The sequence below is a fragment of the Salmo trutta genome, chromosome 16 (genome assembly GCF_901001165.1).
Source record: "Salmo trutta chromosome 16, fSalTru1.1, whole genome shotgun sequence".
Classification (NCBI taxonomy): domain Eukaryota; kingdom Metazoa; phylum Chordata; class Actinopteri; order Salmoniformes; family Salmonidae; genus Salmo; species Salmo trutta.
The window spans coordinates 24,345,864-24,369,334 of NC_042972.1; the positions used below are offsets into that span (position 1 = coordinate 24,345,864).

General features: G+C 43.0%; 2 protein-coding genes across 3 annotated transcripts in view; both read left to right on the forward strand.

Moving 5' to 3' along the window:
* Window positions 1-18,467, forward strand: part of LOC115150366 (fibroblast growth factor receptor substrate 2) — a 44,205-nt gene extending 25,738 nt beyond the window's left edge. For both annotated transcript variants that reach the window (XM_029693573.1, XM_029693572.1), the window contains exons 6-7: window positions 11,545-11,669; window positions 15,528-18,467. In XM_029693573.1, coding sequence (XP_029549433.1) covers window positions 11,545-11,669; window positions 15,528-16,892 — 1,490 coding nt within the window. In that variant the 3' untranslated portion in view covers window positions 16,893-18,467. The remainder of the gene's footprint in view (window positions 1-11,544; window positions 11,670-15,527) is intronic.
* Window positions 16,823-23,471, forward strand: part of LOC115150365 (sodium- and chloride-dependent GABA transporter 2) — a 51,208-nt gene continuing 44,559 nt past the window's right edge. The window contains exon 1 of the mRNA XM_029693570.1: window positions 16,823-17,071. Within this exon, the coding sequence (XP_029549430.1) occupies window positions 16,922-17,071 (150 nt within the window). The 5' untranslated portion in view covers window positions 16,823-16,921. The remainder of the gene's footprint in view (window positions 17,072-23,471) is intronic.

Consider the following 23,471-nt stretch of genomic DNA (forward strand, 5'->3'; position numbering starts at 1 on the left):
TTTTGGCCAACAGCGTATGCTGTTAGTGGGTAGATGTCTGCCAATTCCTTTTGCTCAATGACCTTAAGCTTCTGTGTGGATTCCAGCTCAAACCCCCTAAGGGGCTCATTATACCAAGCATTCTGACACTTGGCAATAAAAGCAAGTTCACCATGAATAACGATCATTAGAAGTATTTCAACAAAGTCTGGTAGACCTCCAGTGGATCCGTAGGTTAGGACCATTCCAACCGAGTAGTCGGTACCATTACAGGAAAGTGTGTTTGCCATCTGAACAAAAGTCTCATCTGGAAAAGAACATTGTACCGCTTCCTTTATGTCATCCTTTAACACTTCCAAAGCAACAGTGGACAGCTTTGTGGCAGATAGGGCAGGCTTGACAAGATTGGTGCCATGCAGATGGTATGCAAGCAATTAGTTGATGCTTCACTGCAAGAGACAGCAAAATGTTTGAAAGCTGTTGGTCTGTCGAACAATCCGCTTAAAAAAGCTGTGTTTAGCTTCAAAGCGCATAGTCCAAAAAGCTATAAGGGGTCCAAATGCCTTCATCAGCTGCGGGTAGTGTTCAATGAAATTATGTTTCAGGATAAGACTATCCTGAGGAAAAACCTCTAAGAATCTATGCCTGTGCTCAGATATCTTGCTATCAAGGTACCAAATTGAATATTCTGTGTGAATTGGCAAAACAACAAGTTCAACAATATATTTGATGTCCATAAGAATTTCCCATGATGGTTCACCTACAGGTATTTTAGTTCCTATAATGAATGGAAGCAGATGTAGTAGGCACAAGTTTTCATGAGCATTTCCTCCAATACTTATTTTCCTTGGATTCATCAAGTCAAGAGAATTGATTGTGGGCAGTCAGTGTTATCACTCCACTTATGGGGGATCTGTGTAATAAGATTGTTGAGTTCCAACAGAGTAAAATATTTATTCTTGATTAAAACCTTTAAGCACAATGCCAGTTCCAGAGGCAGGATTCCCTAAAAAAAATAAGTAATGCAGCACATCTGGTGGACAGCCAGACAGCACGTCGAAATGTTTACGTTTTTCAGTCAAAGCACACCGCTTTTTCACACCATAGCAATGTATTAAGGTGGGATTTTCTAAAACTGTATTTGTTCAGAATGTTGCTGCTTTGTTCTGGGTTGGAATGCCCCAGTTCTCACTTCTTTTACCTGGATCTCAGATAATTCAGCCAAACAGAACCTGCAGACATGCGTTGCACTAAAACTTTCTACAAATCCACCAATAGAGTGGGCTCCAAGATTATCTGCCGCCACACAAAAAACAGTGCCCTTCAGTATCTTTCCCAGCACAGGAATAAAAAGTCCTTCCTCCTCCAATTGTGCAAGATCTTTTAAAAGTGTCTAGCACCTTCCCATATGTTTAACATCAACAGCCTTGCAGAGAACAGCTAAGTAAATAGACTTGAGTGTAGACCTAACCTGTAATGGGACATTTTCCAACACCCAATAGACTCCTGTGATTTTGTGCTTTTTGCGGGATGTTCCAAGGGGATTGCACACTTCAAAGTCATCAACATAGAGAAGTAAAGATGGGGTTAATTAATCTCCTGATATACAGTAATTTTCTTTGAAATGTGTGCCATCATAAAAATACTGGTATTGAGAAACTCGAGAAAAAACTGCTTCCTCTTGTACGGTGTGGCGAGGGGTCCATCCGGCCCTAAAACTGTGCTCATGGGAACAGATGCAATCTGGGTGGAGGCAGGGCAGTGGTTGATTATGTCCATGCCTCAGTCTACAGTGCTTCAAAAGTTCTGTTTGTTTGAATGCAGCAAAACTGCAGATCTTACATTGCATGTGCCACCTGATCCCTATGGAATTAAGGTGAAGTCAATTATTTTTGTGTGTGTATATATATAAGCTTAAAACATTACTAACACATCCCATATCATTCTAAAATAAGGAAGACACACATTGTCAATACCTGCCTGGGTGACAATGCATTGTGTAAAACACTAATAGGGCCCTATAAAATACTTTTGCTGTTTTATTTTCTGAAATTCCGTTAACTTTTTGTTACCTAACTTGTTCAATCCATTTGGTTGATTTTAAAAATACAGTATCTCTAATACCTATTATTCACAGTAATGTTAGGTTACTGTAAAATATGGTCTGTCCAGTACTCAGGAACGTCTGAATACCTCTAACATTACCTAAAGAAGAGGAGTTGTATTAAAATCTATGACAATGTCAGGAAAATAAAACTTGACTTCAGCTTTAGATAGCTAGCAGAAACATCGCAATCCTAGCTGACTTGGAAGAGCTGCTTGTTATCTATCTTACTAGCCAGCCCAGTTATTTAATTTAGCTACTTTGGCTGTTAGATAAGACTAGATAACTACTGCACAAGGTCAACGTTTGCAGTGCTGCCTTGAACACGTTGTGACAACGTGAACAACAAGGTTTCTGCAAGGACAGGTGTAGCTCGATAGCTAGGTGTAGCTAGATAGCTAGGTACGTATTGTTCGTTCCTGTCTCTGCCTGGCTAACTTGCCTAGCATGCAAACCTTAAATTGCAGGGGCACCATGTGTTCAGTTCCACTGTCATGTTTGCTGACGATGCATTTTTTGGAAAGCTAGGTAGGTAATATGTTGCATAGCTATTTCGGTTAATATAAACTTACACAAAAACGACAAAGGTTAGAAACAGCGCGAAGGTGATTAAATGCACTGATAACTTACAAGCTAGTAGCATGCCCACCACTAGCTAACTACACAGACATCACGGCCGTTAACTAGCTAGCTTATCAATGTGCAAATATAATATCCTCTGGCAATATAGCTAGCTAAAGGCTTTTCAAACTTTAAGAATATTATCTAATTCGACCTGATCTTTTCCACAAATATTTTTGAAATTTAGTCGAAAATATGTGTTGAGAGATCCAAACTACATTCCAAGTTATAATTTGGTCCTTACCTGCCGCATGGCCATTCCAGAGGAGAAAGATCAAGACAAAGTCAGTTGAAATGTTCCAAGCACAATTGACATTCGGAACTAGATTTAGCTTGTCAGTTCAACATAATAATGATACTTTGAATATCATATTTTTAAGTTGTTGGTTGTTACTTAGAAATATTCGTTATAATTTAGCAGCATATTACCTTAGATTTTTATTTGCAAATGCCAGTGTTTTTCAACACATATAAATTAAGTATTATATTCTAAAATGTAAGTAAAACCAAAAACCTATTATTTTAAGTAAAAATCATACATTTTCTTTTGCAATATTTACTAAGCCCATGGGTCATTTTTTAAGGGTGTATGTGTAACAGTGTAGGTTCCGTCCCCCTCTTCGCCCCAACCTGGGCTCGAACCAGGGACCCTTGCACACATCAACAACTGACACCCACGAAGCATCGTTACCCATCGCGCCACAAAAGCCGCGGCCCTTGCAACGCAAGGGGAACAACCACTTCAGGTCTCAGAGCGAGTGACGTCACTGATTGAAACGCTATTAGCGCGCACCACCGCTAACTAACTAGCCATTTCACATCGGTTACATAGGCATAATTAAGTTATAATGCCCGAGAAGCCGCTGTTTGGAGGATATTGGCACAGGTGTTCGTTGAGGGCTGGCAAACCATGCCAATATATCTTCTGATTCAGAGGGGGTTGGGTTAAATGCGGAAGACACATTTAATTTGAATGCATTCAGTTGTTCAACTGACTAGGTATCCCTCTTTCCCTTTCCAAACACTGGCTTCGAGGGCATTATCACTTTTATACAACGGGTTACCAACATATTCATTAAAATTGTTGTGTTGATGAATTTATTCATACTGTTTCATCCTTCCACAAGATATAGTCCCATCACAAATCTAGGGTTGCTAGATACGCGACCCAGTCGTTCAGTCTTTTTGTTCTGAATCTATGGACGCGAACGACCCAGTCGTTCGTTCTAGATGTTCCATTGAAATACTGGCTGGCAACGTTCTTATCTCTTCCTTGCTAGCTAGCCAACTACGGCTAATTTACAGTCACGTCAAAAAATGCAGCTAGAATAACAGCGAAGTAGCTGTTTTCTAGTTGGATTTATTTGGATAAATCCATAACAATGAGCTAATAATGCACGGTTTTGCCTGGCAGAGAAAATGTGCTCTCTTGTCAGGACAATGTTCAGACAAAAGAAAGACAATCCATGACATCCATTTGAGCTGATTTTAATAAATGAAACCATACATTCACTTTGTTAAAAATCAAATCAAATTTTATTAGTCACATGCACCGAATACAACAGGTGTAGACCTTACAAATGCTTACTTACAACCCCCTAACCAACAATGCAGTGTAAAAAATATGAATAACAAATAAAAGTAACTAGTAGTTAAAGAGCAGCAGTAAAATAACAATAGCGAGACCATATATAGGGGGTACCGGTTAGTCGAGGTAATTGAGGTAATATGTACATGTAGGTAGAGTTATTAAAGTGACTATGCATAGATAATAACAGAGAGTAGCAGCGGTGTGAAAGAGGGGGTGAGGTGGGCAATTCAAATAGTCTGGGTAGCCATTTGATTAGATGTTCAGGAGTCTTATGGCTTGGGGGTAGAAGCTGTTAAGAAGCCTCTTGGACCTAGACTTGGACTCTCCGGTACCGCTTGCCGTGCGGTAGCAGAGAGTACAGTCTATGACTAGGGTGGCTGGAGTCTTTGACAATTTTTAGGGCCTTCCTCTGACACCGCTTGGTATAGAGGTCCTGGAAGCTTGGCCCCAGTGATGTACTGTGCCGTACACACAACCCTCTGTAGTGCCTTGCGGTCATAGTCCGAGCAGTTGCCATACCAGGCAGTGATGCAACCAGTCATGATGCTCTTGATGGTGCAGCTGTATAACTTTTTGAAGATCTGAGGACCCATGCCAAATCTTTTCAGTCTGCTGAGGAGGAATAGGTTTTGTCGTGCCCTCTTCACGACTTCTTTGTCTGCCTGGACCATGTTAGTTTGTTGGTGATGTAAACACCAAGGAACTTGAACCTCTCAACCTGCTCTACTACAGCCCCGTCAATGAGAATGAGGGCGTGCTCGGTCCTCCTTTTCCTGTAGTCCACAATCGTCTCCTTTGTCTTGATCCCATTGAGGGAGAGGTTGTTGTCCTGCCACCACACGGCCAGGTCTCTGATGACCTCCCTATAGGCTGTCTTGTCGTTGTCGGCGATCAGGACTACCACTGTTGTGTCATCAGCAAACTTAATGATGGTGTTGGAGTCATGCCTGGCCATGCAGTCATGAGTGAACAGGGAGTACAGGAGGGGGCTGAGCACGCACCCCTGGTGCGGGCCCTGTGTTGAGGATCACCGTGGCAGATGTGTTGTTACCTACCCTCACCACCTTGGATGGCCCGTCAAGAAGTCCAGGATCCAGTTGCAGAGGGAGGTGTTTAGTCCCAGGGTCCTTAGCTTATTGATGAGCTTTGAGGGCACTATGGTGTTGAACGCTGAGCTGTAGTCAATGAACAGTATTCTTACATAGGTGTTCCTTTTGTCCAGGTGGGAAAGGGCAGTGTGGAGTGCTATAGAGATTGCATCATCTGTGGATCTGTTAGGGCGGTGTGCAAATTGGAGTGGGTCTAGGGTTTCTGGGATAATGGTGTTGGTGTGAGCCATGACCAGGCTTTCAAAGCACTTCATGGCTACAGACGTGAGTGCTACAGGTCGGTAGTCATTTAGGCAGGTTACCTTAGTGTTCTTGGGCACAGGGACTATGGTGGTCTGCTTAAAACCTGTTGGATGGTTCCCCCGGAGGGCATAGCGGGATTTCTTATAAGCTTCCGGGTTAGAGTACCGCTCCTTGAATTGGCAGCTCTAGCCTTTAGCTCAGTGTGGATGTTGCCTGTAATCCATGGCTTCTGGTTATCCACCACAGCTGAGATAGCTCAAATCAAATTTAAATCTAATTTTATTTGTCGCTTGCGCCAAATACAACAGGTGTAGACCTTAGTGAAATGCTTACTTACAAGCCCTTAACCATCAATTCAGTTGATTTCACAACAAAGTATCAATTTTGTTTTGTATGACAACCAGCTCAATTTGCTGTCTGTCTCATTCAGACACATTCACTTTATATTGGACGGTGGAGATCGCAATTCAATAATGAAAAGGTCGGAGAGACAGACAGCAAGGTTTATACAGTTCTCTGCTGTTGAAAACCAAATGTTAGTCCAAAAGAAATGGGAGATAAAGTCTAGATTCTTTTTATAGCGGAGATCAAGTTTATACATTTTCTGGCAGGGTTGATGAGACAGTGGATTGCGCAGTGAGATGGAACAGAGTAAATAGGCATTTCAGCGTCATAGATTTAGTCGGTGGTAACTTGTGAAATAGACACCGGCTGGAATACGGTTTTAACAAATCAGCATTCAGGATTAGACCCACCCGTTGTATAAGGATCAATAATGCTGTGTCGGTATACATGTGTGTATGTATGTGGGTTCATGCTGTGTGTGTGTGTGTGTGTGTGTGTACAGTGCATTCAGAAAGTATTCAGACCCCTTCCCTTTTTCCACATTTTGCTATGTTACAGCCTTATTCTAAAACCCCAATGGTGGAACAAGCTCCCTCACGACGCCAGGACAGCGGAGTCAATCACCACCTTCCGGAGACACCTGAAACCCCACCTCTTTAAGGAATACCTGGGATAGGATTAAGTAATCCTTCTAACACTCCCCCCTCCCCTCCCCCAAAAAAGATATAGATGTACTATTGTAAAGTGGTTGTTCCACTGGATATCATAAGGTGAATGCACCAATTTGTAAGTCGCTCTGGATAAGAGCGTCTGCTAAATGACGTAAATGTAAAATCTATTAAATAAATGTTTTTCCACATCAATCTACACACAATACCTCATAATGACAAAGCGAAAACAGGGTTAATTTTTTGGTGTGCAAATTTATAAAAAAACTCCCCCAGAAATACCTAATTTACGTAAGTATTCAGCCTTTGCTATAAGACTCGAAATTGAGCTCAGGTGAGTCCTGTTTCCATTGATCTGTTGAGCTGTTTCTACAACTTGACTGGAGTACACCTTTGGTAAATTCAATTGATTGGACATGATTTGGAAAGGCACACGCCTGTCTATATAAGGTCCCACAGTTGACAGTTGTATGTCAGAGCAAAAACCAAGCCATCCTGAGACAGGATGTCGAGGCACAGATCTGGGGAAGGGTACCAACAAAATTCTGCAGCATTGTAGGTCCCCAAGAACACAGTGGCCTCCATAATTCTTAAATGGAAGAAGTTTGGAACCACCAACACTCTTCCTAGAGCTTGCCGCCCGTCCAAACTGAGAAATCGGGGGAGGGGAGGTTACCAAGAACCCGATGGTCACTCTGACAGAGCTCCAGAGTTCCTCTCTGGAGTTGGGAGAACCTTCCAGAAGGACAACCATCTCTGCAGCACTCCACCAATCAGGCCTTTATGATAGAGTGGCCAGACGGAAGCCACTCGTCAGTAAAAGGCACATGACAGCCTGCTTGGAGTTTGACAAAGGGCACGTAATGACTCTCAGATCATGAGAAACAAGATTCTCTGGTCTGATGAAACAAAGATTGAACTCTTTGGCCTGAATGCCAATCGTCACATCTGGAGGAAACCTGGCACCATCCCTACGGTGAAGCATGGTGGTGCCAGCAACATGCCTTGGGGATGTTTTTCAGAGGCAGGGACTGGGAGACTTGTCAGGATCGAGGGAAAGATGAACGGAGCAATGTACAGAGAGATCATTGATGAAAACCTGCTCCAGAGCTCTCAGGACAATTTCTAAAACCTGTTTTTGCTTTATCATTATGGGGTATTGTGTGTAGATTGATGAAAAAAACAATAATTTAATTCATTTTAGAATAAGGCTGTAATGTAACAAAATGTGGAAGAAGTGAAGGGGTCTGAATACTTTTCGAATGCACTGTATAGTCTTGTGAGTGTGAATAGAGTCAGTGCAAGACGGGGTCAGTGCAGATAGTTTGAGTAACCATTAATTAACTATTTAGCAGTCTTATGGCTTGGGGGTTGAAGCTGTCTCGGAGCCTGTTGGTCCCAGAGTCGATGCTCCAGTACCGTTTACCGTACGGTAGCAGAGTGAACAGTCTATGGCTTGGGTGGCTGGAGTCTTTGGCAATTTTTCGGGCCTTACTCTAACACTGCCTGATATAGAAATCCTGGATGGCGTGGAGGTCGGCCCTGGTGATGTACTGTTCGCTCCGCCCTCTGTAGCGCTTGGAGGTCAAGAGTGGTGCATTTGCCATACCAGTCAAGAGGCTCTCGACGGTGCAGCTGTATAACTTTTTGAGGATCCAAGGGCCCATGACAAATCTTTTCAGCCTCCTGAGGGGGAAGGGGTGTCGTGCCTTTTCCTCGACTTTGTGTCTGTGTGTGTGAATCATGTTACGTCCTTATTGATGCGGACGCCAAGGGACTTGAAGCTCTCGATGTGGATGAGGATGTGTTTTCCCCTGACGTTGAGGGAGAGGTTTTTGTCATGACACCACACTGTCAAGTCTCTGACCTCCTCCCTGTAGGTTGTCTCATCGCCGTCGGTGATCGGGCCTACAGGCCTACCACGTCTTACTGTAAACCCTTTCATTAAACCCAGTTTCAACGCTCCAACCTGTTGGAGCCAGGGAGGGAGGTGGAAGTGTAGGGAAGAAGGGAAGTGGAAGGGTAAGGAGGAAGGCAGGTGGAAGGGGAGGGAGGGAGGTGGAAAGGAAATGGAAGGGTAGGGAGTAGGCTTGGGCGGTCCATACACCGTATGCCGGGGTATTTGGAAATAGCCACGGGATTGTTTTTCAATAGCATCAATACCATTGAAACAATTTCTTTGAAGTTTTTTAATAAATTATCATATTTGTAGCTACTTTTTAGGTAAATACCTGCAATTAACTTGTGCAATACTTTAGGAGATGAAGAAGATCGTGTTCTTCATTTCACATGTCACATAATTTTTTATTATGAAGCTACCAATAATCCCCAGTCACGTGGTGTTTGTTTACAAGCACAAAATTATGAGACCGGAGCCTTGTGAGTCACATGCTGTTGTGCAGCACACATCAGGTGATCTACGAGTGTACAATATATTAAGCACACCTGCTCTTTCCACATACCAGGTGAATCCATGTGAAAGCTATGATCCCTTATTGATGTCACTTGTTAAATCGACTTCAATTAGTGTAGATGATTATTGATGTCACTTGTTAAATCGACTTCAATTAGTGTAGATGAAGGTGAGGAGATAGGTTAAAGAATATTTTTTAAGCCCTGATACATGGATTGTGTATGTTTGCCATTCAAGGTGTTCCTAACCTTTTGGTATTCTCAGTGTAGTTGTAGTATGGAATTCACAACTAAGTGTTTTCCAGCTGGATATATTATAACTATTAAGTGAACTGACTAAAATGTCCTAAATGCTTTGCTTTGCAGTTGTGCATTTGGTATGCTAATTTAGTAGCTAGTTAGCTATATAGCTAAGTGGGTTAGCATCTTCCAAAATCAAGCTTTGCTTGGTAACAGCGTCTAATATTGTGGGTAGAATGTTTTTAATTGTTTAACCTTTATTTAACTAGGCAAGTCAGTTAAGAACTAATTCGTATTTACAATGACGGCCTACCAAAAGGCCTCCTGCAGGGACGGGGGCTGGGATTAAAAATAAAAATGTAGGACATAACACGAGACACATTTACATTTTAGTCATTTAGCAGACGCTCTTATCCAGAGCGACTTACAGTAGTGAATGCATCCATTTCATTTCATGCATTTTGTTTTTGTACTGGCCCCCCGTGGGAATCGAACCCACAACCCTGGCGTTGCACACACCATGCTGGCGTTGCAAACACCATGCTCTACCAACTGAGCCACACTACATAAAGAGAGACCTAAGACAACAACATAGCATGGCAGCAACACATGACAACACAGCATGGTAGCAACACAACATAGCAGCAGCACATGGTAGCAGCACAAAACATGGTACAAACATTATTGTGCACAGACAACAGCATAAAGGCAAGGTAGAGACAACACTACATCACACGAAGCAGCCACAACTGTCAGTAAGAGTGTCCATGATTGAGTCTTCGAATGAAGAGATGGCGATAAAACTGTCCAGTATTTTTTTTTCTGGGGGTTCTTTTTTCCCCTTATATATTTTGTGATATCCAATTTGAAGTTACAGTCTTGTCCCATCGCTGGAACTCCAGTACGGACTTGGGATAGGCGAAGGTTCCAGAGCCATGCGTCCTCCGAAACACGACCTCGCCAAGCCGCACTCCTTGAAACACTGCTCGCTTAACCCAGAAGCCAGCCGCACCAATGTGTCGGCGGAAACACCGTACAGCTGGCGAAGTCGGTGTGCATGCACGCCCGGCCCCCACAAGGAGTCGCCAGAGTGCGATGGGACAAGGATGTCCCAGCCGGCCAAGCCCTCCCCTAACCCGGACGACGCTTGGCCAATTGTGCGCCGCATCATGGGTCACCCGGTTGTGGCCAGCTGCGACACAGCCCAGGATCAAACCCGGATCTGTAGTGACGCCTCTAGCACTGCGATTTAGTGCCTTCGGCCACTCCGGAGGCCCCAAAACTGTGGAGTTTGAGTGTTTTTTGCAGCTCATTCCAGTCGCTAGATGCAGCGAACTGAAAAGACGAGCGACCCAGGGATGTGTGTGCTTTGGGGACCTTTAACAGAATGTGACTGGCAGATGTTTTTTGGGGGTTAAGTTTAAGGAGCTTCTTTAGCACCTTAGACTCAGTGACTGCCTGCAGGGAGAAACTTTGTATCTGGGCTAGTCGCATTAGAAGGGGTGGGAGATGAGGAAATTTCAGACAGGCAATGAGGAGCTCAGCCATGTGCTCCTTGTCAGTAACAACCACAGCTGTGAGGAAGAGGGTTTATTCTCCAGGTCTTTAACCATTTTCCAGAACGTATTGGAGTTAGACCAACAGAGAAAGAACTGCTCCTTAAAGTAACTAACTTTGGCCTTCCGGATAGCCTGAGTGCACTTATTTCTCATTTGCCTGAATGAGAGCCAGTCAGCCTATATGTGTGTCAAGCCTTTCACCAAATGGAATTCTTGTGGGGTAACTCTGCTCTGAGCAGCCATTACGAGCACAGGCTGTGAAACAGTGATCATTACGGTCATTAGCCTTTTCTGGGTGTTTGGAGTCATGCCTTGTGGGATTGGTAATAATCTGAGAAAGATTTAGGGAGTCCCATTGCTTTACGACTTGTTCAGGTGGTTTAAGCATGTCCCAGTTGAAGGGAGGGAGGTAGGTGGGAGGGGAGAGAGGGAGGGAGGTGGAAGGTTATGGAGGGAGGGGATGGATGGATGGATGAATGGATGGAGGTGGAAGGGTATGGAGGGAGAGAGGTGGAAGGGTAGAAAACACAATGACTTGGGGTTAAAACAAAGGCTTCATTACTAAGCAGTCTATGCAATACACCACACACACACACCATTAGATTTGCAGGCATAAAAACATCTAACCTCATTTACCCAGACTCCCATTCAACACAGTTTGTATTGTCTCCAGCTCCATCATTCCCCATCCAGGGTTTTCCCAATGGGTATCCGGGGTATCCCATGAGAGCTGAATCCTCCCAGCCCTCTCTAACTGACGACCCCCATGGCCACAGCCTCGTGGGCCTGGATGACCAGGTAAGATTGACCCCTCACCGCTCCATTGTAGTTTTCACATTATAGTGACGAACTGAGCTGCACTGTAAACGTTGGTTACTCCTCACCTCGCAATGTGTGTAATACAGTGAGGGAAAAAAGTATTTGATTCCCTGCTGATTTTGTACGTTTGCCCACTGACAAAGAAATGATCAGTCTATAATTTTAATGGTAAATTTATTTGAACAGTGAGAGACAGAATAACAACAAAAAATTCCAGAAAAATGCATATAAAAAATTGTATAAATTGATTTGCATTTTAATGAGGGAAATAAGTATTTGACCCCCTCTCAATCAGAAAGATTTCTGGCTCCCAGGTGTCTTTTATACAGGTAACGAGCTGAGATTAGGAGCACACTCTTAAAGGGAGTGCTCCTAATCTCAGTTTGTTACCTGTATAAAAGACACCTGTCCACAGAAGCAATCAATCAATCAGATTCCAAACTCTCCACCATGGCCAAGACCAAAGAGCTCTCCAAGGATGTCAGGGACAAGATTGTAGACCTACACAAGGCTGGAATGGGCTACAAGACCATCGCCAAACAGCTTGGTGAGAAGGTGACAACAGTTGGTGTGATTATTCGCAAATGGAAGAAACACAAAAGAACTGTCAATCTCCCTCGGCCTGGGGCTCCATGCAAGATCTCACCTCGTGGAGTTGCAATGATCATGAGAACGGTGAGGAATCAGCCCAGAACTACACGGGAGGATCTTGTCAATGATCTCAAGGCTGCTGGGACCATAGTCACCAAGAAAACAATTGGTAATAGAGGTCGACTGATTAATCGGAATGGCCAATTAATTAGGGCCGATTTCAAGTTTTCATAACAATCGGTAATCTGTATTTTTGGCCACCGATTTGCCTATTTATTTATTTATTTATTTATTTTTAAATAATATTTTTTAACTAGGCAAGTCAGTTAAGAACATATTATTATTTTCAGTGACGGCCTAGGAACGGTGGGTTAACTGCCTTGTTCAGGGGCAGAACAACAGATTTTTACCTTGTCAGTTTGGGGATTCAATCTTGCAACCTTAGGGTTAACTAGTCCAACGCTCTAACCACCTGCTTTACATTGCACTCCATGAGGAGGCTGCCTGTTACGCGAATGCAGTAAGAAGCCAAGGTAAGTTGCTAGCTAGCATTAAACTTATCTTATAAAAAACAATCAATCAGTTGATCATAATCACTAGTTAGCTACACATGGTTGATGATATTACTAGTTTATCTAGCCTGTCCTGCGTTGCATATAATCTATGCGGTGCGCATTCACGAAAAAGGACTGTCGTTGCTCCAACGTGTACCTAACCATAAACATCAATGTCTTTCTTAAAATCAATACACAAGTATATATTTTTAAACCTGCATATTTAGTTAATATTGCCTGCTAACATGAATTTCTTTTAACTAGGAAAAATGTGTCACCTCTGCAACAGAGTCAGGGTATATGCAGCAGTTTAGGCCGCCTGGCTCGTTGCGAACTGTGTGAATACTATTTCTTCCTAACAAAGACAGCCAACTTCGCCAAACGGGGGATGATTTAACAAAAGCGCATTTGCGAAAAAAGCACAATCGTTGCACGACTGTACCTAACCATGAACATCAATGCCTTTCTTAAAATCAATACACAGAAGTATATATTTTTAAACCTGCATATTTAGCTAAAACAAATCCAGGTTAGCAAGCAATATTAACCAGGTGAAATTGTGTCAGTTCTCTTGCGTTCATTGCACGCAGAGTCAGGGTATATACAACAGTTTGGGCCGCCTGGCTCGTTGCGAACTAATTTGCCAGAATTTTATGTAATTATGACGTAACATTGAAGGTTGTGCAATGTAACAGGAATATTTAGACTTAGGGATGCCACCCGTTAGATAAAATACGGAACGGTTCCGTATTTCACTGAAAAAATAAACGTTTTGTTTTCGAGATGATAGTTTCCGGATTCGACCATATTAATGACTCAAGGCTCGTATTTCTGTGTGTTTATTATATTATAATTAAGTCTATGATTTGATATTTGATAGAGCAGTCTGACTGAGCAGTGGTAGGCACCAGCAGGCTCGTAAGCATTCATTCAAACAGCACTTTCGTGCGTTTTGCCAGCAGCCCTTCGCAATTCTTCAAGCATTGCGCTGTTTATGACTTCAAGCCTATCAACTCCCAAGATTAGGCTGGTGTAATCGATGTGAAATGGCTAGCTAGTTAGCCGGGTGCGCGCTAATTGCGTTTCAAACGTCACTCGCTCTGAGACTTGGAGTAGTTGTTCCCCTTGCTCTGCATGGGTAATGCTGCTTCGAGGGTGGCTGTTGTCGATGTGTTCCTGGTTTGAGACCAGGTAGGAGCGAGGAGAGGGACGGAAGCTATACTGTTACACTGGCAATACTAAAGTGCTTATAAGAACATCCAATAGTCAAAGGTATATGAAATACAAATCGTATAGAGAGAAATAGTCCTATAATTCCTATAATAACTACAACCTAAAACTTCTTACCTGGGAATATTGAAGACTCATGTTAAAAGGAACCACCAGCTTTCATATGTTCTCATGTTCTGAGCAAGGTACTTAAACGTTAGCTTTTTTACATGACACATATTGCACTTTTACTTTCTTCTCCAACACTTTGTTTTTGCATTATTTAAACCAAATTGAACATGTTTCATTATTTATTTGAGGCTAAATTGATAGTATTTATGTATTATATTAAGTTAAAATAAGTGTTCATTCAGTATTTTTGTAATTGTCATTATTACAAATATATAAAACATCGGCCGATTAATCGGTATCGGCTTTTTTGGCCCTCCAATAATTGGTATCGGTATCGGCATTGAAAAATCATAATCGGTCGACCTCTAATTAGTAACACACTACACCGTGAAGGACTGAAATCCTGCAGCGCCCGCACGGTCCCCCTGCTCAAGAAAGCACATATACATGCCCGCTGGAAGTTTGCCAATGAACATCTGAATGATTCCGAGGACAACTGGGTGAAAGTGTTGTGGTCAGATGAGACCAAAATGGAGCTCTTTGGCATCAACTCAACTCGCCGTGTTTGGAGGAGGAGGAATGCTGCCTATGACCCCAAGAACACCATACCCACCATCAAACATGGAGGTGGAAACATTATGCTGTTTTTTCTGCTAAGGGGACAGGACAACTTCACCGCATCAATGGGACGATGGACGGGGCCATGTACCGTCAAATCTTGGGTGAGAACCTCCTTCCCTTAGCCAGGGCATTGAAAATGGGTCGTGGATGGGTATTCCAGCATGACAATGACCCAAAACACATGGCCAAGGCAACAAAGGAGTGGCTCAAGAAGAAGCACATTAAGGTCCTGGAGTGGCCTAGCCAGTCTCCAGACCTTAATCACATAGAAAATCTGTGGAGAGAGCTGAAGGTTCGAGTTGCCAAACGTCAGCCTCGAAACTTTAATGACTTGGAGAAGATCTGCAAAGAGGAGTGGGACAAAAACCCTCCTGAGATGTGTGCAAACCTGGTGGCCAACTACAAGAAACATCTGACCTCTGTGATTGCCAACAAGGGTTTTGCCACCAAGTACTAAGTCATGTTTTGCAGAGGGGTCAAATACTTATTTCCCTCATTAAAATGCAAATCAATTTATAACATTTTTGACATGCGTTTTTCTGGATTTTTTTGTGTTATTCTGTCTCTCACTGTTCAAATAAACCTACCATTAAAATTATAGACTGATCATTTCTTTGTCAGTGGGCAAACGTACAAAATCAGCAGGGGATCAAATACTTTTTTCCCTCACTGTATCCTCTCTGAGTCCTTGCTTTTCTTTCTCGCTCTCTTTCTCTCCCCATCTCTGCAGGCTCACACCTATATGAATACTGTTACTGTGGATGGGGAACTCTCCAGTCGACACTGTGTACACTCTCTACCTGAGGTGCGGCCCACCTCCTTCAACGAGTCAACCCGAGGTGCCATGCCTGTCGGGGGCCAAGGAGGTGGAAAGGCCAGCATGCACTGCTGCCCACTGGAGGAACAACGCAAGGAACCCCAGGTATTCCTCCAGCCCTCCTCTCAGGAGGTCAAATTCATGCTGGGACCCACCCCTGCACAGCGCCACCTGCTTGAGAGGGAGAGGCACGGGGGCCACAATCCCCATCTCATGCTGCCTGTAGAGGGCACCACAGGCTCAGAGGCAGAGGGGGATGAGCCTCCTCTGCACTTGTGCAACTCCCACTCCTACCACCACCCTCACTATCACCATGTGATGCACCGGCACCCTGGCCACGAGCACCAGGAGGGCTGCCAGGGCAGCCAGCTCACCTATGAGAACATCAACGGCCTGAGAGGGGGGCGCCGGCTGAGACTCAGCCCCAGCAGCGTGTCCCAGTCTGTGGGCTCCAGCAGCAGCAGCAGCACCACCGGAGACAGTCACGCACAATCACACCCACACCCCCTCCAACTGCACACCCACGGCCCATCCTCTCTGCCCCCTCAGGGGTACCCCTGTGAGCGGGGCGGAGGTCACCGGCGGACAGCTCTGCTCAACTACGAGAACCTGCCGTCGCTGCCGCCGGTGTGGGAGTACCGCGCCCTGCATAGAGACGAGGAGCAGGACGAGGATGATGAGGAACAGGATGAGGAGGAGTACGAGGATGAGGAAGATGACTTTGACGAGTACGAGTTTTCAGAGGGTCCTGGGACGCCCAACGGGTACCACCAGGACGGGCTGGGGAGGGGGGGGATCCACCGTGACGCCCTGCAGAACTATGTCAACACAGAGCAGGTCCAGCCCAGCCGGCTGCGACATGCCTGCCCCCCTCACCTCCAGGCCTGCCACCCCCAGTCGGACCGTGGCGGACGAATATTCAGCTTTGATTTCCGTAGGCGGCCGGGAGGAGGGTTTGGTCGGGGAGAGGGCTGTGAACACGGTCATATGACCCCATCGAGGCAGCTCAACTATATCCAGGTGGACCTCGATGCAGAGCCGCCATGCCAGGCCCTCGGTGGGGGTGGAGGGGGAGCACAGCACCAGCCACTACAGCCACAGCACCAGCGCCTGCCACCCCTCAAATGTGGCCCCCAGCAGGCCCCACGGCGCAGTGAGTTCTACGCTGTAATCGACCTGAAGAAGACAGCAGCCATGTCCAACTTGCAGAAAGCCCTCCCCCGGGACGATGGGACGTCGAGAAAAACTCGCCACAACAGCACAGACCTGCCTCTGTAGACGCAGTGAGGAGGGGGAGACAGAGAAAAATGAAGGGAGGGAGAAGAGAGAGAGAAACAGGCTTGGTTGGACAGACTGGTATAAGTAACTCAGCAGCTCACTGGACCCCTCACTCTCATCCAGCCATCCGCCTGTCCTTTTCTGTCCTGTTCTGTCCTGACCAGTTGGATCATATACAGGTACCTAATTAGAAAACTAATTGAAACCTATCCGTACATATTCCACTTGATGGAGCAAGATTGGTTTGAAGTTGCAATATTATTGAGGGTCACTTTCTGACTGTGGTGAGATGCTGTCTGAGTTAGCAGCAGAAACCTTGGTCGTGGTTGGCTGGGTTTATGGTTAAAGCCTTTAGCTTCCATTGTTTATGGTCCTCATTCCATTATCATTCAGTGTTGTTGTTTTATTTATTTTACGTCCCTGTTTACGAACATGGACTACTATCGAGTACAGGTTTACTAGTCCACATTGTTAAATTGACAGAACATTTTCTGATATGAAAAAAGTTTATTATTCCCTCAATTGTATTCTAATAATGTGCATTCTTCACCTCACAAGCACTTCTTTTGGCCCTGTGACTGAAAGAAAGGACAGATGATGATATATATTTATAACTATCTGCCTTCACGAATTAGTACAGATCAGTACAGTTTGCACATAATCCTTTGGAATTGTAAAATCGTACATCCTATCGAGTATTATATTTTGAGTCTAAATAAGACCTCACAGCAGATTTCTTTTTTTATGTATCAATTTTCTCTCTCCTCAAGATTAAATATACATTTTTCACGTTGAAATTGTATTTAAAATGGAAATAATAGTATACCTTCATATAATGATAGTGTGTTGATAGACGTTCAGCATCCTCTACTGCCCCCCTACACACAGATGATTGAATTGACCTCTGACCACATATCATTCCACTTGAATATGGAATCCATATCTAATTCCTAAACTATGCTTACCTTTGCACTTTTTACCTTCGGGGTCAGACACTGGCCACTGATGTCCCCACAGTTCAGAATCCCTCTGCTCTGGAGAAACAGTAAGGTTGTGCTCTGACAAACTCCTTAGAGATGGTGATGTCATCACACAGGCCCAAACTATGTATGGATGTTGTTGTTTTTGCAACATTATAGAGACCAATAGCAACTGGAATTTTTCAGAGCAGAATTTGATAATGTCTTGAAGATAATACAAATAACCTCACATAAAAAGTAGGTCTTCTTGTTTACTATTTTAGTAAGTATCAGATTGATAACTGAGGGTCTGAGGGGAATATATCACTATGTAATGTTAGCTGTTTATGGAAAGTCTATCAGTGAACATTTGACTGAGGATATTATTTTATTTATTCATTCATCGAGATGTCGATATTGTGATTGTTTTGCAAAAAAATGTGACGACCAGTTTTTCATAATCCAGTCAGTTGGTGATTTGGAGACCAAAGTATCACCAGTCATCAGCACACTGTCTGTGACACCATTGTAATACCATTGTTATGTCTGTAATTAATAACATTACATTCTGAATAAGACTGTATTAACATATTAAAGTGCCAAATCTTTACTGTTACCTGTATGAACATTATGAATCAAATCAATGTTCCATTAGGATTTGTAGAAGAAAACTTGAGGGCTACGAGGCAAGATGGAGTTAGCCTACATGTCAAAAACAAAAGAAAAGTTGGTGTTCAAGGGCCATTTTATTACGTACACCTATCTACTACCAGGCCTGACCCCCCTTTGCCTCCAGAACAGCCTGAATTCTTCTGGGAATGGAAACGTTGCTCAATTGGTATCAAGGGATTTTGCATGACGCAAAAGGAACCGGGATTCGTGGGATCAGGCGTAAAATATATATTTTTAAATCAGTCCTCAATTTTCCAGTGTGCCCACTGGGGATGCTTCTTCTTGTTTTTTCTTCTTGTTTTTAGCTGATAGGGGTGGAACCCGGTGTGGTCGTCTGCTGTAATGGCTCATCCGTGACAAAGGCCGATGAGTTGTGCGTTCCGAGATGCCTTTCTGAACACTGTTGTACTGCCCTGTTATTTGCCTGTTTGTGGCCCCGCCTGTTAGCTTGCACGATTCTTGCTATTCTCCTTTAACCTCTCATCAACGAGCTCTTTTCACTCACAGGACTGCCACTGACTATAGATGTTTTTAGTTTTTCACACCATTCTCGGTAAACCTTAGACACCGTCGTGCATGAAAAGCCCAGGAGGCCGGCCGTTTCGATCATATCACGCTGACAGTTGCTTAGGTCACTCGTTTTGCCCAATGCTAACATTCAATTTAACAGTAACTGGATGCCTGTCTGCCTGCTTTATATAGCAAGCCACGGCCACGTGACTCACTGTCTGTAGGAGCGAACCATTTTTGTGAACGGGGTGGTGTACCTAATAAACTGGCCAATGAGTGTATGTATCAAGAATAGGAGTGCTGATCTAGGATCAGGTCTCTCCTGTCAATGTAATCGTATTCATTGTGATCTAAAACGCAGCATTCCTACTCTGTGACCCTTGATACATATGGCCACAGGGTTTAAATTGTTAACCCTGTGTACTCCTCCTCATGAATCTGTCTAGCTGATTCTTAACTGGGCATGAAAGACATATTTCACCTCATAGGCTAGGTTATATATCGACAGCCATATTGGAGTGAGACAAAGGATTGGTTGGATCTATCCAGTCATCACAACTCCACTGGTTTTATGCTGCTATAAACATATTGAGACAGTATGTAAGCTATTTGTCACAGAAGTTCAGACCGTAAGAAGAGGTCGGGGTGGTAGTGGCTGTGCAGGATTGTTCACCATATTGTTTAGTAAATGGAACTACCATTATCTTATTCTTCACTCAAGATCACTGCGTCTGGGCTACCGGTATGGAAAGACATTTGTTTTTAATTTCTCATTTCTATTTCTTATTTCTCCTCATTGGTGTGATAATCATCATACCAAACCTTGTTTTCATTACGATCTGGCTGTCTAATCTGAAGTAAAGTGGCTGAAGGTGCAGCACAGGCCTAGCAACTGTAATCCACATAACTGTATTTCATCTGATGGAAAGAGATATGTAGGTCTACTCACTGTGGACATTTTTCAGACAGGGATATATCCATTTGTACACATCTTTTCATGATACATTTTAAAGGGTGTTTACATTTCGCAATAATGGTTTAATAGAGTTGTATTGATTGAGATGAGGTTTATTCAGACCAATGTGTGTGAGGTTTGAGGTGTGTTGTTGATGGATCTGCAGGTCTGTTGTATTTGATCCTTATTTTTATGTGAATCGACATTGTAACTAAGACCTTCCTGTCAGGCCCCCTGTTGATAATAATACAACTTTATTCTATACATGCTTAAATTAGAATGTGGAAAAATGCATGTTTCTGTTTTCTTGATTGTCTTATATACAGCAGATGTGCGCTTATTTTACACCTGACTTAACTGTGCCATAAGGGACTGTTGCCAAGCGTTCTGCTAGATGTGTGTGGGTGGCTCTTGAATGTTGAAGCCTTTTAAAGGGCCAGGTTAGGTATCAGGAGGCGTATGGCCAAGATATCTGTGTACTGTATTTGACTGTTGATCTAGGCCCATTCATTAGTTATCAATTTGGTACACAGGAATAGTACCTTAAGATGTGGAAGTGTACCCTATACTAAAGGCATACTGCATCTTGTTATATCAATGTTGTCACATTGATGTACCTTCAAAATGAGAGAAAAGATTAACGATTGGCCAGTAGTGCTAAACGATTAGCCGACATTTCGGGTTTATGTTCAGTTTTGAATTAACGACATAGGTTCAATTATTTTAATTCCATTTCGTAAATGTTTTTTCTTGCTCTTACCAGAGAAAGATGCGAAAGCGAGAGGTTTCACTGTCACCAAAATATGTCCAACATAAGCCCAATTCCTTTCTATGGCCTTATTTAGGACTTAAGCTTGTCGCCTGCCTTACGGGCTCTGGGACAACGACTCCCATTGTTAGTGCGGAGACTTCATTACGTATTGATCTCTGGCTCAACATGGGGTTTCTCTTCAGAGATCAAGTATGAGCTGTGCGATGTTGCAGGGAGGGGGTAAATCACTACAATGACCAGAATCCATTGCGCCTTCAGCGGCCTGTTCACATTGGTTCAAGCCTGTGGGACCGGCAGAATGAGAAGGAAGGGAAATACAGAACTTCATAGAACATGTCACGAACGAGGGAACAGTTGTTTAGGTATCTACCCGACCGAAATTAATCTAATCGATTGATAGTTGTTATTCATCAGTCTTAAAAGTGTGCCTTACCTACTTTGAAGAACTACTGAAACAGTGATTTAGTCAGACAGCAGCCAGCTAGCTATAGCTAGGCTGCTAGCCTAAATAGGATGACTCTTTGGGGAGCACAGAGATAGATGGATAGATGGCTGGCTGCTAATGCGATGACGATTTGGGATTAAATAATAAATCATAAAAAATTATAAACTGGGTGGTTTGAGCCCTGAATGCTGATTGGCTGATAGCCGTGGTATACCACGGGTATGACCAAACACTTATTTTTACTGCTCTAATTCCGTTGGTAACTGTTTATAATAGCAATAAGGCACCTTGGGGGTTTGTGATATATGGCCAATATACCATGGCTAATGGCTGTGTCCAGGCACTCCACGTTGCGTCGTGCGTAAGAACAGCTCTTAGCCGTGGTATATTGGCCATATACCACACCCCCTCGGGCCTTATTGCTTAAATATACACTACTGAAATATTTGATTAATGATTAAGGATGGTGCATTAAAAAGTGGTAAATAGTAATGGGCAGTCACTACCATCATTTGGGTTTTAATAATGAAATAATAAAGTAATCGTACTAAAAACAAATGTGGAATATACTCTACCAAAATATGTTATTTAAAGATGCACTATGCAGAAATCTCACTGGCATTTCCTGGTTGCTAATATTTTAATAGTTGGCCTAATTTCAGTTTATGTATAAATCTCTGTGAAATATATTTTCCATAACCAAAAATATTGTATTTTCAGCTGTTTGAAGCTGGTGTACAAATCCGAAAGTAAAAGACGCAAAACTAAACTTAAGAATGATTTGAATTAAAATAGTTAACATAAAACCGGTTTACTGCTTCTTAGACTTTCTTTCAATGACAATGACAGATCACAGCTTAATAAGTCGTAGTAATAGGCAGTCACTAGCATCAATTGTTGTTTTCTGTGTTTTTACAGCATTCAACCCACATTCATGTTTTTTTTTAAATCGAAAACCGTGATTATTTCCTCAAACCGAAACCAAACCGACCTCAAAAAGCACTCAGCACTACTGGCCAGTAACACATGACTTATATTTGAATAAGAAAACACTTAATTAATGCCCAATATATGGCTAATAAAGGCCTTTATGAGCAATGTACAGCATATACACCAGAGGAGGCTGGTGGGAGGAGCTAAAAGAGGACGGGCTCATTGTAATGACTGGAATGGAATTAATGGAACGTATCAAACATGGAAACCACATGACTGACTCCATTCCATTGATTCCATTTCAGCCATTGCAATGAGCCCATCCTTCTATAGCTCCTTCCACCAGCCTCCTCTGATATACATACGTATAAACTACAACTTAGTGGCTAATATGTGTATCTTAAAATAAAGTTTTACCATAATTTCATTTAAACAACAGGTTTTTGCCCTCTTTTCTGTAATTTCATTACAACTGCCTGACAGGCAGATCGCCATCAAGTGGTGTTTCTTGCCACACTGATGGGGATTATGGGAAAATAAGTAATTTTCCTTCCACAGCCCCTCGAAATGCCACTCTAGGTCCAGAATGCACTTAGTACCATAATGTTACCAAGATACTAACAAAGTAGCTCAAAATCTACAAAATGTTACAGTGACTTGGTACTGTATTTTCTAAATGTTTTTTTTTTGTATATTTATTTACCATTGAATGCATGTGTTATATCCACTGGTGGGTGACGATGATGTTGACAGGAGTCCGTTATTTTTATCCAGTCACATGCTAAGCTAACACTTTTCTAGTCCAATAAGACCTGATCGATGGAAACCTGTTGAACCTGTATGTTAATGGTGATAATAATATGTATGTGATGGAATCTGTGCTGATTGTTTGATAGAAATGTTGGGTGGGCCAAACTAATTGACTGTGATGTACACTAATATTGACTGAGTGCCAAATGTCCTTGTGTGCTATGACTTTGAACAAAGGTCAGGGACACACCTTGCTGAGACTCACCAGGAACACTATAGGACTCTCCTTGAGAGACACCCTTTGGTCTTGGTTTTACCTGCGGTATGAATGTAATAAGCAAAGAGAGACTGTATAGCTGAAGGGCAACTATGCTTAATGTTTCTATCCTTGCTGAAAACAGAAAAGTGAGTGTTCAAAAGTTTTCTCAATTTAAAAATTTGCTATGCGAGTTTCTTCTTCATATATATTTGCATTTCTTGTATGTGTCTCTCGGTATGTACATAATATATATATATATGGGTATGATGCAGTGAAGGTTTTCTCTTGTCTTCATTGGAGCTACTGTAACTAAGCTATTTTTGC